Source organism: Erpetoichthys calabaricus, chromosome 4 (genome assembly GCF_900747795.2).
Source record: "Erpetoichthys calabaricus chromosome 4, fErpCal1.3, whole genome shotgun sequence".
In the NCBI taxonomy this organism is placed as follows: Eukaryota; Metazoa; Chordata; class Cladistia; order Polypteriformes; family Polypteridae; genus Erpetoichthys; species Erpetoichthys calabaricus.
In genome coordinates, this window is record NC_041397.2 from 155112852 (window position 1) to 155126413 (window position 13562).

The 13562-nt window shown below is 39.6% G+C and overlaps 1 protein-coding gene across 1 annotated transcript in view; it reads left to right on the forward strand.

Annotated features, from left to right (window-relative positions):
- Nucleotides 1-13562, forward strand: part of LOC114651156 (cell adhesion molecule 2-like) — a 233519-nt gene that overhangs the window by 146248 nt on the left and 73709 nt on the right. Inside the window, exon 6 of the mRNA XM_051925750.1 lies at nucleotides 3496-3674. Within this exon, the coding sequence (XP_051781710.1) occupies nucleotides 3496-3674 (179 nt within the window). The remainder of the gene's footprint in view (nucleotides 1-3495; nucleotides 3675-13562) is intronic.

Genomic DNA, 13562 nt, shown 5'->3' on the forward strand with positions numbered 1-13562 from the left:
AATGAAGAAGGTCAAAGGATAGTGGATTTTGCCAAAAGGATGGACATGGCTGTGGTGAATACATATTTTAAGAAGAGGGAGGAAGATAGGGTTACGTACAAGAGTGGAGGAAGATGCACACAGGTAGATTACATCCTATGCAGAAGAGTCAATCTGAAGGAGACTGAAGACCGCAAAGTGGTGGCAGGGGAAAGTGTAGTTAAGCAGCATAGGATGGTGATCTGTAGGATGATGTTGGAGATTAAGAAGAGGAAGAGACTGAGGGCAGAGCCAAGGATCAAATGGTGGAAGTTGAAAAAGGAAGAATGCAAGGTTGAGTTTCAGGAGAAGGTGAGACAGGCACTGGGTGGTAGTGAAGAATTACCAGACAGTTGGGAAACTACAGCAGATGTAGTAAGGGTGACAGCAAGAAGGGTGCTTGGCATGACATCTAGACAGAGGAAGGAAGAAAAGGAAACCTGGTGGTGGAAGTACAGGAGAGTATACAGAGGAAGAGGATGGCAAAGAAAATCTGGGATAGTCAAAGAGATGCAGAAAGTAGACAAGAGTACAAGGAGATAAGGTGCAAGGTGTAGAGAAAGGTGGCGAAGGCTAAAGAAAAGGCGTATGATGAGTTGTATGAGAGGCTGGACACTAAGGAGGGAGAAAAGGACCTGTACCAATTGGCTAGACAGAGGGGCCGAGCTGGGAAAGATGTGCAGCAGGTTAGGGTAATAAAAGATAAAGATGGAAACATACTCACAAGCGAGGAGAGTGTGTTGAGCAGATGGAAAGAGTACTTTAAGAGGCCGATGAATGAAGAGAACGAGAGAGAGATGAGTTTGGATGATGAAGAGATAGTGAATCAGGAAGTGCAAAAGATTAGCAAGGAGTAAGTAAGGACAGCTATGAAGAGGATGAAGAATGGAAAAGCCATTGGTCCAGATGACATACCTGTGGAAGTATGGAGGTGATTAGGAGAGATGGCAGTGGAGTTTTTAACCAGATTGTTTAATGGAATCTTGGAAAGTGAGAGGATGCCTGAGGAGTGGAGAAGAAGTGTACTAATTCCGATATTTAAGAATAAGGGGGATGTGCAGGACTGTAGTAACTAAAAGGGGATAAAATTGATGAGCCACAACATGAAGTTATGGGAAAGAGTAGTGGAAGCTAGGTTAAGAAGTGAGGTGATGATTAGTGAGCAGCAGTATAGTTTCATGCCAAGAAAATGCACCACAGATGCAATGTTTGCTCTGAGGGTGTTGATGGAGAAGTATAGAGAAGGCCAGAAGGAGTTGCATTGTGTCTTTGTGGACCTGGAGAAAGCATATGACAGGGTGCCTTGAGAGGAGTTGTGGTATTGTATGAGGAAGTCGAGAGTGGCAGTGAAGTATGTAAGAGATGTACAGGATATGTACAAGGGAAGTGTGACAGTGGTGAGGTCTGCGGTAGGAGTGACAGATGCATTCAAGGTGGAGGTGGGATTACATCAGGGATTGGCTCTGAGCCCTTTCTTACTTGTAATGGTGATAGACAGGTTGACAGACAAGATTAGACAGGAGTCCCCGTGAACTATGATGTTTGCTGATGACATTGTGATTTGTAGCGATATTAGGGAGCAGGTTGAGGAGACCATGGAGAGGTGGAGATATGCTCTAGAGAGGAGAGGAATGAAGGTCAGTAGGAACAAGACAGAATACATGTGTGTAAATGAGAGGGAGGTCAGTAGAATGGTGAGGATGCAAGGAGTAGAGTTGGTGAAGATGGATGAGTTTAAATACTTGGGATCAACAGTACAGAGTAATGGGGATTGTGGAAGAGAGGTGAAAAAGAGAGTGCAGGCAGGGTGGAATGGGTGGAAAAGAGTGTCAGGAGTAATTTGTGACAGACTGGTATCAGCAAGAGTGAAAGGGAAGGTCTACAGGATGGTAGTGAGACCAGCTATATTATATGGGTTGGAGACAGTGGCACTGACCAGAAAGCAGGAGACAGAGCTGGAGGTAGCAGAGTTAAAGATGCTAAGATTTGCATTGGGTGTGACGAGGATGGATAGGATTAGAAATGAATACATTAGAGGGTCAGCTCAAGTTGGATGGTTGGGAGACAAAGTCAGAGAGGTGAGATTGCGTTGGTTTGGACATGTACAGAGGAGAGATGCTGAGTATATTGGGAGAAGGATGCTAAGGACAGAGTGGCCGAAAGAAGAAGAAGACTGTAAATTGAAGGAGATTAACGTGATAATGAATTAAAAACTTCCAGTTACGTGTTTGATTAAATTCTAGATTAGATTAGATAAAACGTTATTAATCCCATGGGGAAATTCAAATGCATACAGCTGCATACAGCAGCAGAAACATTAAAAAGAAAAATACAGTTTCACAGGATAGATAATACAGTCAATAGATAAATAAATAAATAAACTTAACTAGTACATTAGGTGGAGGCATTGAATTGCCTTAGAGCAGTGGGCAGAAAAAAAAAAACCCCAGAGGCACTTCCTAGCACACCCTGCTAAACCTGTGACTAAAACTGCTCCAAGAGAGCACCTCCTGGAGGGGAAATATAACAGGAAATCATTGAACTAAGAAGCATAAAATAAAGTCTTTTACAGATCCTAATTTTATCCAGCTTTCTCATGAAGCAAGAACAAGGACTTTCTTGGAAAAATGCATAGAATATTATAATTAGGAGAAATCAAAGAATTTCTTGGTGCTCCAGAGAATATGTGGACTTCAATAAATCCAGGCTTCTTACTAAATACAGTATGTTTTAGTAGGGAATACATTCAGATCATAATACATCTTGAATCAAAATTTCTGCTGTAATTTTCAAAATCTCAAATTGTGTTTATGATAAAAAAAAGGGTTGATGACCAAATAAGATTTTTTTCAGCACACCAGGCGATAAGAAGTATTCTTTCCCTTTACAGGCATACTGAATTCTCGTGATAGACAAGTTTCCTCTTCTTACAAACAAACTGTCAAGCACTGTTAGTTTTATAATGTATTTTCCAGATTGTCATTGGTTTTGACTAAAAGGTGAGAATTAGTAACATTACTTCAAACATGATTCTAAAATTGCAGATAGAGGTTATAAAGCCTTACATAGCTGATTTACATTTATTATTGTAGCATCCTGTGAGTCTTTTTTTGTTTGTTTGTTGAGTTTATTTTTTAACAAATGCCATAGCTGATTGACATTCTCATGTGCATTTCTTGGTATTTTCAAATAGTAACTTGAAGATTACTTTTTATTAAGTTATAACAGACACATTGACATAGGAATAACATTTCTTTGGGGCATAACAACTTCACTGGGGTATACAGTATTGTGTGATTAATTCTGGGTTTTACACCAATATACTGTAATAGTTTGTACTATTAGCTGTGTTCCTTGTTGCTGCCAGAACAACTCATTTTCCATTTGAGGATCAATTAGGTTGAGTCAACCTGTCTAAAATCATAGGTTTTTGGTCATTTAATCTATTTATCTGAAGCTGTATTTTATGTTTGCTAGGCCTGACCCAGTTCTATGGACTAAAGATGATGGTGAATTGCCTGACCTTGACAGGATGACTGTCAGTGGTAGAGAGCTGACTATCAGTCTTCTAAATAAGACTGACAATGGAACTTATCGATGTGAAGCTGCCAATCGCATTGGAAAGAGCATTGGAGAATACACACTCTTTGTTCATGGTGAGTGTTATGATCATGTCAAAAATGTATATGTTAGTAGGAGCACTGCAGGTAAAATGACGCTTCCAAATGTTTAGTTTCAGCTCATTAAATAATTCTGTCCACCCATCCATCCATCCACCGATTTTCTTAATCCAATTATCCAGAGCAGGATTGTGCAGGAGCCTATTCCCTGCATGTACACAGGTAGAGTTACGTCATACATTATTTGTAGATTATAACAGAGGAAGAAGTCATTTAGTGCAATATAGCTCGACAATCAACTAACTTTTGAAAGGTACTACTATATACTACACCACATGGTATCTAATTCAATGTATCTGGATCTCTGCTTGCAAAAAAAATTGATCCTATTAGTCTATTAGCAATCTGAATGTGGAAAAATACAAACTTGCAATAAATTCTAATCTCACTTTATAAGGTGTACTTTCAAGTTTCAGTTTATGTAGTCATATATAATATCCATTGTTTGAAAGTGTACAGCTATCCACATTAAACCTCACCTGTCACATGTCTGCTCATCTTTAAAAAGTTTGAAAAGTGTAATTTATCTACAATACTCCTATTGTCACCTCTAGTCCTAATCATCTTGTTATTTACATTTTCATCTATATCATTTACATACAACCTATAAATTAAAGAGCAGCAGCCTCTGCATCCATACATGAGCATTGTCATTTTAACATCACCATTTAGAAAAAAAATTCCATAATATAACCTCTTTGTTTTCTGTGTTCTTAGCTAATATTTTCCAACTAACGTTTCAGCTGTTTCACGTGTTGTACTTTGAACTTCCACTTCTTTTAGATAGTATTGATTACTATAAATAGTTTTATATGCACACATTATTAGAACATTATTCATTAGAACATTAGAACACTCTAGACGAGAACAGGCGAGCTTTGTTGGGCTGAATGGCCAGTCCTATCCACTTATTTCTTCCAAAAAAACATCAAGTCGAGTATTAAAAGTCCCTAAAGTCTTACTGTCTACCACATTACTTGGTAGCTTATTCCAAGTGTCTATTGTTCTTTGTGTAAAGAAAAACTTCCTAATGTTTGTGCGAAATTTACCCTTAACAAGTTTCCAACTGTGTTCTTGATGTCCACATACAGTCTAGTAAGCTAAGAATATTGATAACCAAGGCAGTTCCTTTTGTAACATCTCATATAATCTTTGATCCATTAATTCACTTTGTAAATGTGACTGGAAAACTGCTGGTTCTGGCTATCTTGTGTGATCCCAACTGTGTTTAACAATTCATTCAATTTTGTGTTGCATGGATCAGTTGGTAAGGCAGAAAGCAAGACAGGAAAGAGTCCCAGTTCTTTGCAATGTTCTCTACATATGCACTAAAACAGGCATAGTGGTTGATGACATCAACTACATTCATTTTTCATTACACTCACATCTAAAGCATTTTCTTTAGCAACCTAAGCTTTTCTAGAAGTTCTTAAACTATCTGAATCATGGAGGTTCCCTCAGTTTTAGTCAACATGTATGCAAGAAAAACTATTTTTTCTTCTCTCTGCCATCATGTAATTATGATGCCAATGCTTTACTTGTTTTGAAACTATCATAGTAGAAGGATAGATCAACTTTTTCAACAAAGATACTGATTAAACTATTTGTATTTATTGGCTCTTATTTTCATAAAAGTATGATTTCAGATATCTTCATTGTACTCAGGTCTGTAGATTACAAGCTTGTACCTTCATCTCTTTTGTAATCTTTAAATACATACTGAGAAGCTTATAGAAGCTCCATATTTCTCACTTTTTTCTTTACTTTTTTTCCAAACTTATTTACTAGTTGTTAGTCTTATTTAAAATTAGATTTGATCTGGTGTCTGGCTTGTCACTGATAGTAGCTACTAGAAATTGTTTAAATGGATTTTAAATTTACTGACAAACTGCAATGCACACAAACACAGACGCCCAACTTGTATGGAGTCTCAAAAAGGACCTGAAGGCTACCTTATGACTGCAACACCTGAAACAGTAAGAGACACTGTGAAGATAAAAGTTTGGTGTATTAAATAATCCTGTAATCAGCAACTTGCACTGCAATCCAGAGTGCCTAAGCAGCTCAGTTACACTTTTTCACAGACGGAGAGGGCAATGTCTCAGCGTGAGAATAAAAGCAAGGTGCAAAGGTTTTAGAACTGGTCTACCATCCATTATAATGGAAAATGTTTAATCACTGTGAAATGTGTCACGTTTATCAAGTTTAAGCCATCTCTCCTTAAAGGACTGATCGAAGTGTCTGAGCTTATATTGGGTTATGAAGCATACAAATAAGAGTGGCATTTTGTGCTTTACAGAGAGCTGGCTTAAACCTGATATACCTGACACTGTTTTAATGCTGGATGGATTTCATTTTATTTGATAATACAGAGACCCAGTGCAGTGTGGAAGAAAGAAAGGATGGGGACTGGTTATCTACAGTGCATCTGGAAAGTATTCACAGCGCATCACTTTTTCCACATTTTGTTATGTTACGGCCTTATTCCAAAATGGATTAAATTCATTTTTTTTCCTCAGAATTCTACACACAACACCCCATAATGACAACATGAAAAAAGTTTACTTGAGGTTTTTGCAAATTTATTAAAAATAAAAAAACTGTGAAATCACATGTACATAATTATTCACAGCCTTTGCTCAATACTTTGTCGATGCACCTTTGGCAGCAATTACAGCCTCAAGTCTTTTTGAATATGATGCCACAAGCTTGGCACACCTATCCTTGGCCAGTTTCGCCCATTCCTCTTTGCAGCACCTCTCAAGCTCCATCAGGTTGGATGGGAAGCATCAGTGCACAGCCATTTTAAGATCTCTCCAGAGATGTTCAATCGGATTCAAGTCTGGGCTCTGGCTGGGCCACTCAAGAACATTCACAGAGTTGTCCTGAAGCCACTCCTTTGATATCTTGGCTGTGTGCTTAGGGTCGTTGTCCTGCTGAAAGATGAACCGTCGCCCCAGTCTGAGGTCAAGAGCGCTCTGGAGCAGGTTTTCATCCTGGATGTCTCTGTACATTGCTGCAGTCATCTTTCCCTTTATCCTGACTAGTCTCCCAGTTCCTGCCGCTGAAAAAACATCCCCACAGCATGATGCTGCCACCACCATGCTTCACTGTAGGGATGGTATTGGCCTGGTGATGAGCGGTGCCTGGTTTCCTCCAAACATGACACCTGGCATTCACACCAAAGAGTTCAATCTTTGTCTCATCTGACCAGAGAATTTTCTTTCTCATGGTCTGAGAGTCCTTCAGGTGAATTTTGGCAAACTCCAGGCGGGCTGCCATGTGCCTTTTACTAAGGAGTGGCTTCCGTCTGGCCACTCTACCATACAGGCCTGATTGGTGGATTGCTGCAGAGATGTTTGTCCTTCTGGAAGGTTCTCCTCTCTCCACAGAGGACCTCTGGAGCTGTGACAGAGTGACCATCGGGTTCTTGGTCACCTCCCTGACTAAGGCCCTTCTCCCCCAATCGCTCAGTTTAGATGGCCGGCCAGCTCTAGGAAGAGTCCTGGTGGTTTCGAACTTCTTCCACTTACGGATGATGGAGGCCACTGTGCTCATTGGGATCTTCAAAGCAGCAGAAATTTTTCTGTAACCTTCCCCAGATTTGTGCCTCAAGACAATCCTGTCTTGGAGGTCTACAGACAATTCCTTTGACTTCATGCTTGGTTTGTGCTCTGACATGAACTGTCAACTGTGGGACCTTATATAGACAAGTGTGTGCCTTTCCAAATCATGTCCAATCAACTGAATTTACCACAGGTGGACTCCAATTAAGCTGCAGAAACATCTCAAGGATGATCAGGGGAAACAGGATGCACCTGAGCTCAATTTTGAGCTTCATGGCAAAGGCTGTGAATACTTATGTACATGTGATTTCTCAATTTTTTTATTTTTAATTAATTTGCAAAAATCTCAAGTAAACTTTTTTCACGTTGTCATTATGGGGTGTTGTGTGTAGAATTTTGAGGAAAAAAATGAATTTAATCCATTTTGGAATAAGGCTGTAACATAACAAAATGTGGAAAAAGTGATGTGCTGTGAATACTTTCTGGATGCACTGTATGTGAATGAAAGGGAGTATATTAAACTTAAAACTACAGTTTGTAATTCAGACACTTGAAATTCTGGCTGTCGGAATGTGTCCATGTTATTTGCCCAGGGAGATAAATTATATCCTTATTAATGTTTATATTCCTCCCTCTGCAAAAGGGGATCTGGCAATAGAAATGACTCATTCTGTTACCAACAATTTAATGGTGACTCACTCCGACCCTGCAGTTATAATATGTGGTGAATTCAATCATGCGACCTGGCAAAGAACAGTGCCAAATTTCTGTCAGTTTGTGATTGGTTCCAGTTGAGGAAATAATAAGCTGGACCTGCTGTGTTCAAATGTTAAAGATGCCTTTAAGTGTAATCTACTTGCTCCTTGAGGCAAATCTGACTACAGTCTGATTCAGCTTATTCGCAGCTACAATCCTGTTATTAGACGACAACCTGTTACCACCAGAACAGTGAGGAAGAGTGGAGAATGCAGTTATCTATCTGCTCCAGAAGGCTTATTCTCACCTAGACAAAGCTAGCAGCACTATAACGATTATGTATTTGGATTTCTCCAGTGCCTTTAATACTATCCAGCCATCCCTATTAAGGGGTAAACTCAGAGATATGCAGGTGGATGAACCAATGGTGTTATTGTATCTGTTGGGCAGACCACAGTTTGTGAGACTCAAGGACTATGTTTCTGATACAGATGTGAGCAGAATTGGAGTACTACGAGGAGCAGTCCTGTCTCCTTTTCTCTTCGCTCTACACCTCAGACTATAAATATGACACCAAATAATGTCACTTGAAGAAATTATCAGATGATTCTGCATTCATACAGTATAAAAAGTGGATGAAACTGAATATAGGAGTCAGGTGGACAACTTTGTTTGTTTGTGCAAGAAATATTGTCTGCATCTTAACATCAGTAAACCAAGGAACTGGTTATTGACTTTTGCCACACCAAAGAGCATCTATGTCCTGTCATTATTCAAGGAGTGGATTTAGGAATTGTCTACTCCTATAGGTGCTTGGGGGTTCACATTAATGGCAGGTTGGATTGGTCTTGGAACACAGAGGAACTGTATAAGAAAGGGCAGAACAGGCTCCTTTTTCTTAGGAGACTGTCCTCCTTTAATGTGGGAAGTGGCATCCTTTACATCTTCTATAACTCTGTGATGACCAGTGTGATTTTCTTCACTGTGGTGTGCTGGGCTAGTAAGATCACTTCAGGAGAGGCCCACCAAATCAACTAGCTAATTTAAAGGGCAGGCTCAGTTACAGGACACACTCTGGACCTCCTGAAGGATGCAGCAATGGAATTAAAAGAAAATTTGAGTGCCATTATAAACAATGCCTTACAACTTCTCTCTAAAATACTGACACTGAGTACTTTCAGCCAGCAAATTATTCAGCAGAATTCTGTCCAGAAATGTTGCTGGGGCTCCTCTATTCCAACAGCAACGCATTTGCATAATGTCTCACTGTGACAGCCAAGTCAGAACTTCTCTTTTTAATTTTCTTGCTTTATAGACATTCTAATGTGTGTTCAGACCAAAGTGTGTGTGTGTGAATGTATTTATTTATTTACTTATCAAGCTTTTTTATGTATTTATTTATTTGGAAAGCTTCTGTAAAAAGATGTTTCCCCCTAGGGACAAATAAACTATCTATCTATCTATCTAAAGATGATTGTCAGGATGGAGCTTTATCTCTGTCCTGGCTCCCACTTTCGCATTCAGTTTTTTTCCTACTCCACTTGTCTCATCTGGCAAGACCATGACCTTCATTATAACTACATCCCACTACATGGATTCTGAAGAAGAGTATTTTTTTCAAGTTTTTGTAAATTTACAAACAATTAAGACAGGTTAACATATGGCAATAAGAAAGCCTAGACCCCTTCAGAATAATTGTAGTTGATTATCCTTGCTTAATAATACAAGACATATACTTGGAAGTCTTTCTACAAGAAGTGAACAGATCAAAAAATGATTGATCACTGTCTACTGCAAACCCAGATCTCAAATCTTAAATGGAAATAATAAAAATTAGTGTTAAAAAAGAAAAAATGGCTTTTAATAAGTATACCCAAAACACTGAAACTATCTTTTTCCTATAATGAACAAAGAAAGGTGACATCAAAACCAGCCCACCAAGAATTAACAAAAAGGCAACTACTTATTAAACTCAAAGAAAGCTCAGAAACTGAACTGAAGCAAACCTTATATTTAATCAGAGAACTAAACCAAAAGACTAAACATAACCAAAACAAAATATCCACAAAACAGAACAACAGAAACAATCACAACCAGAAACACTTTCATAAACTGCAGTAGCTACAAAACCAAATGTACTTTGGACCATTGCTTAATATCTATGTATCTATTACACTCTTTAAGTAATTGGACTGTAATCAAAGGCTCGACTTGTCATAAATTTCTGAGAATGGGGAAAAATATTATAGGCTAAAGTATAAATAATAACAGTTCAGTCTTGCCACATTTAATAGCTTAACATTGACAATACGTATTGCACAGGTTTACAGTTTTGCTATTGGTATTGAATGTTTCAGCAGCAGAAGGCCACAGTAATGCTTATATGTAAACAAAGCTTTAAGGTTTTGAATACTTGTTGGAAGATAACATAGGCTATTTTAGTTTTTTTTAGAATAATAATTGATGAAAATAATAACCAATGTAAATTCTTCAATTGATACTCCAGAGTGCTTCATTTATCATAAAACTTAAATAATCACAATAATAATAATAATAATCATCATCATCATCATCATCATCATCCTACAATGGCGGCATGGTGGCGCAGTGGTAGCGCTGCTGCCTCGCAGTTAGGAGACCCTGCATGGAGTTTGCATGTTCTCCCCGTGTCTGTGTGGGTTTCCTCCGGGTGCTCCGGTTTCCTCCCACAGTCCAAAGACATGCAGGTTAGGTGGACTGGCAATCCTAAATTGTCCCTAGTGTGTGCTTGGTGTGTGGATGTGTGTGTATGTGTGCCCTGCCGTTTCCTGCCGTGCGCCCTGTGTTGGCTGGGATTGGCTCCAGCAGACCCCCGTGACCCTGTAGTTAGGTTGGATAGATCAGCCTACAAGTAGAGTGGCATAGGAGACAGACATAGCAGAATAAAACTAAAAATCAACATAACAACATGACTGCAACTCTAGGCTTTGAATGCTTTTCTAAAGAATGATTTAATTCAATATAAAAATATTTCAAATGGGTTTAAATTAAAACTTCCATTAAAACTTGGCAAATATCATACTATATTGTATACTGCCATCTATGAACTGATTGACACTCCTTATGTTCACTTCTGGCTCGCTAAAAAAGTTCTTTAGAGTTGACTTTTTGTTTCAAAAACTCTTTAACATTGTTTAATTAAGTGGATGGGGATATAGCACCCTCAGAAAGGCTGACATAGATAGAGTAAACATAAATAATTGTCCAATATTAAAATAATTCTTATATTTTCATTGTATCAAATGTTGTGATTATAGTGCACTAGTCAATTTTTAAAGCACCTAAATTAAATGCATTCATTTATGGTTTTTGAGGCTACTTGGATAAAATTATGATTTTGTCACCCTCTGTACAGCAGGGCCTTGATTAGATTCTGCATTAAATGGCATGCAAGGGTTTGGCCAAATATAGCTGACAAGAAGTGGCCATGAACAGTGCAGGCCAAATAAAAACACTAACCCATCTTAATCTACTGTTTGGTGACTGCAGTTACATGATGAGGGCATTGTCCTTAGTGGCTCTATGAATACCAGCATTTAGTAGACACTAGAGTTATGTGTTTTAGACAAAGTGCCTGTTTTTGGATTCTGAGTGTTTTAAGTACCCTAAGTTCTTGTCGATAAGCCGCGGCTTATCTAAGGAAAAAAGTTGTGAAAATGAAAAAATAGAATATCGGCTTATACATAAGTCCGGCTTATACATCCATCGCGGGGGTTGCGTTCCAGAGCCACCCGCGAAATAAGAAAATCCGCGAAGTAGAAACCATATGTTTATATGGTTATTTTTATATTGTCATGCTTGGGTCACAGATTTGCGCAGAAACACAGGAGGTTGTAGAGAGACAGGAACGTTATTCAAACACTGCAAACAAACATTTGTCTCTTTTTCAAAAGTTTAAACTGTGCTCCATGACAAGACAGAGATGACAGTTCTGTCTCACAATTAAAAGAGTGCAAACATATCTTCCTCTTCAAAGGTGTGTGTGTCACATAGATAGAGAAAACAATCTCTAGCAAACAAATCAATGGTGCTGTTTGGCTTTTAGGTATGCGAAGCACCGCGGCACAAAGCTGTTGAAGGTGGCAGCTCACACCCCCTCCGTCAGGAGCAGGAGCAGGAAGAGAGAGAGAGAGTTTGTTTTTCAGTCAAAAATCAATACGTGCCCTTCGAGCTTTTAAGTATGCGAAGCACTGTGCAGCATGTCTTTTCAGGAATCAGCTTTACAAAAGATAGCAACGTGAAGATAATCTTTCAGCATTTTTAGACGAGCGTCCATATCGTCTAGGTGTGCAAACAGCCCCCCTGCTCAATCCCCATACGTCAGGATCACAGATAGTCAGCGCAAGAGTGAGAGAAAAGTAAGCAATCTAGCTTCTCAGCCATCTGCCAATAGCGTCCCTTGTATGAAATCAACTGGGCAAACCAACTGAGGAAGCATGTACCAGAAATTAAAAGACCCATTGTCCGCAGAAATCCGCGAACCAGCAAAAAATTCGCGATATATATTTAAATATGCTTACATATAAAATCACAATTTAAATGACCGCTACGCGCGCGTGTTGACTCGGCGACGCCCAGAGCAGAAAGAATGCGCTGCGACCGCTCCAACCGCGCCATGCGGGGAGTGAGAGACGCCAATATCTCACACTCTCTCCCCCCTTAAAGAAATTAAATGGGTGCGAGTGAGACCACTGACCTCCCTCCCTTCTATTAGTTATAGATTATAGTACGTTCGGCTTATCCATGAGTCCGGCTTATCTATGATACGATTTTATTTTAAAAATTCGTATGATTTTTGGTCTCCGGCTTATACATGAGTCCGGCTTATAGACAAGAACCTAGGGTACTTTTGCCACTTTCTTATGTTTGGGTGACATGTTTGTCACCCTTTTACCTACTTTTTCAAATTACTTTCTTTCCTTAGTGATATGGATCCTGTTTCCAGTTCTTATTGTTTGCTTTGTTAACTACTTGTCTATTTTACATAGCTCTTTTGATTTTCAGACCTAATAAAATATCACAATTCTTTTTACCAATTATTTTCTGCTTTCCTGACTCAGAATCACTTACAAACCTTTGCGCATTGTCTGCCAATCATGACAAAACACCATTTCTCTCACAGTACCCTGAAGTTGAAAGTTCACACTGATTAAGTGACCACTTCTATCCATCCATCCATCCATCCTTTGTCTCCCGCTTATCCGAGGTCGGGTCGCGGGGGCAGCAGCTTGAGCAGAGATGCCCAGACTTCCCTCTCCCCGGCCACTTCTTCTAGCTCTTCCCGGAGAATCCCAAGGCGTTCCCAGGCCAGTCGAGAGACATAGTCCCTCCAACGTGTCCTGGGTCTTCCCCGGGGCCTCCTCCCGGTTAGACATGCCCGGAACACCTCACCAGGGAGGCGTCCAGGAGGCATCCTGATCAGATGCCCGAGCCACCTCATCTGACTCCTCTCGATGCGGAGGAGCAGCGGCTCTACTCTGAGCCCCTCCCGGATGACTGAGCTTCTCACCCTATCTTTAAAGGAAAGCCCAGACACCCTGCGGAGGAAACTCATTTCAGCCGC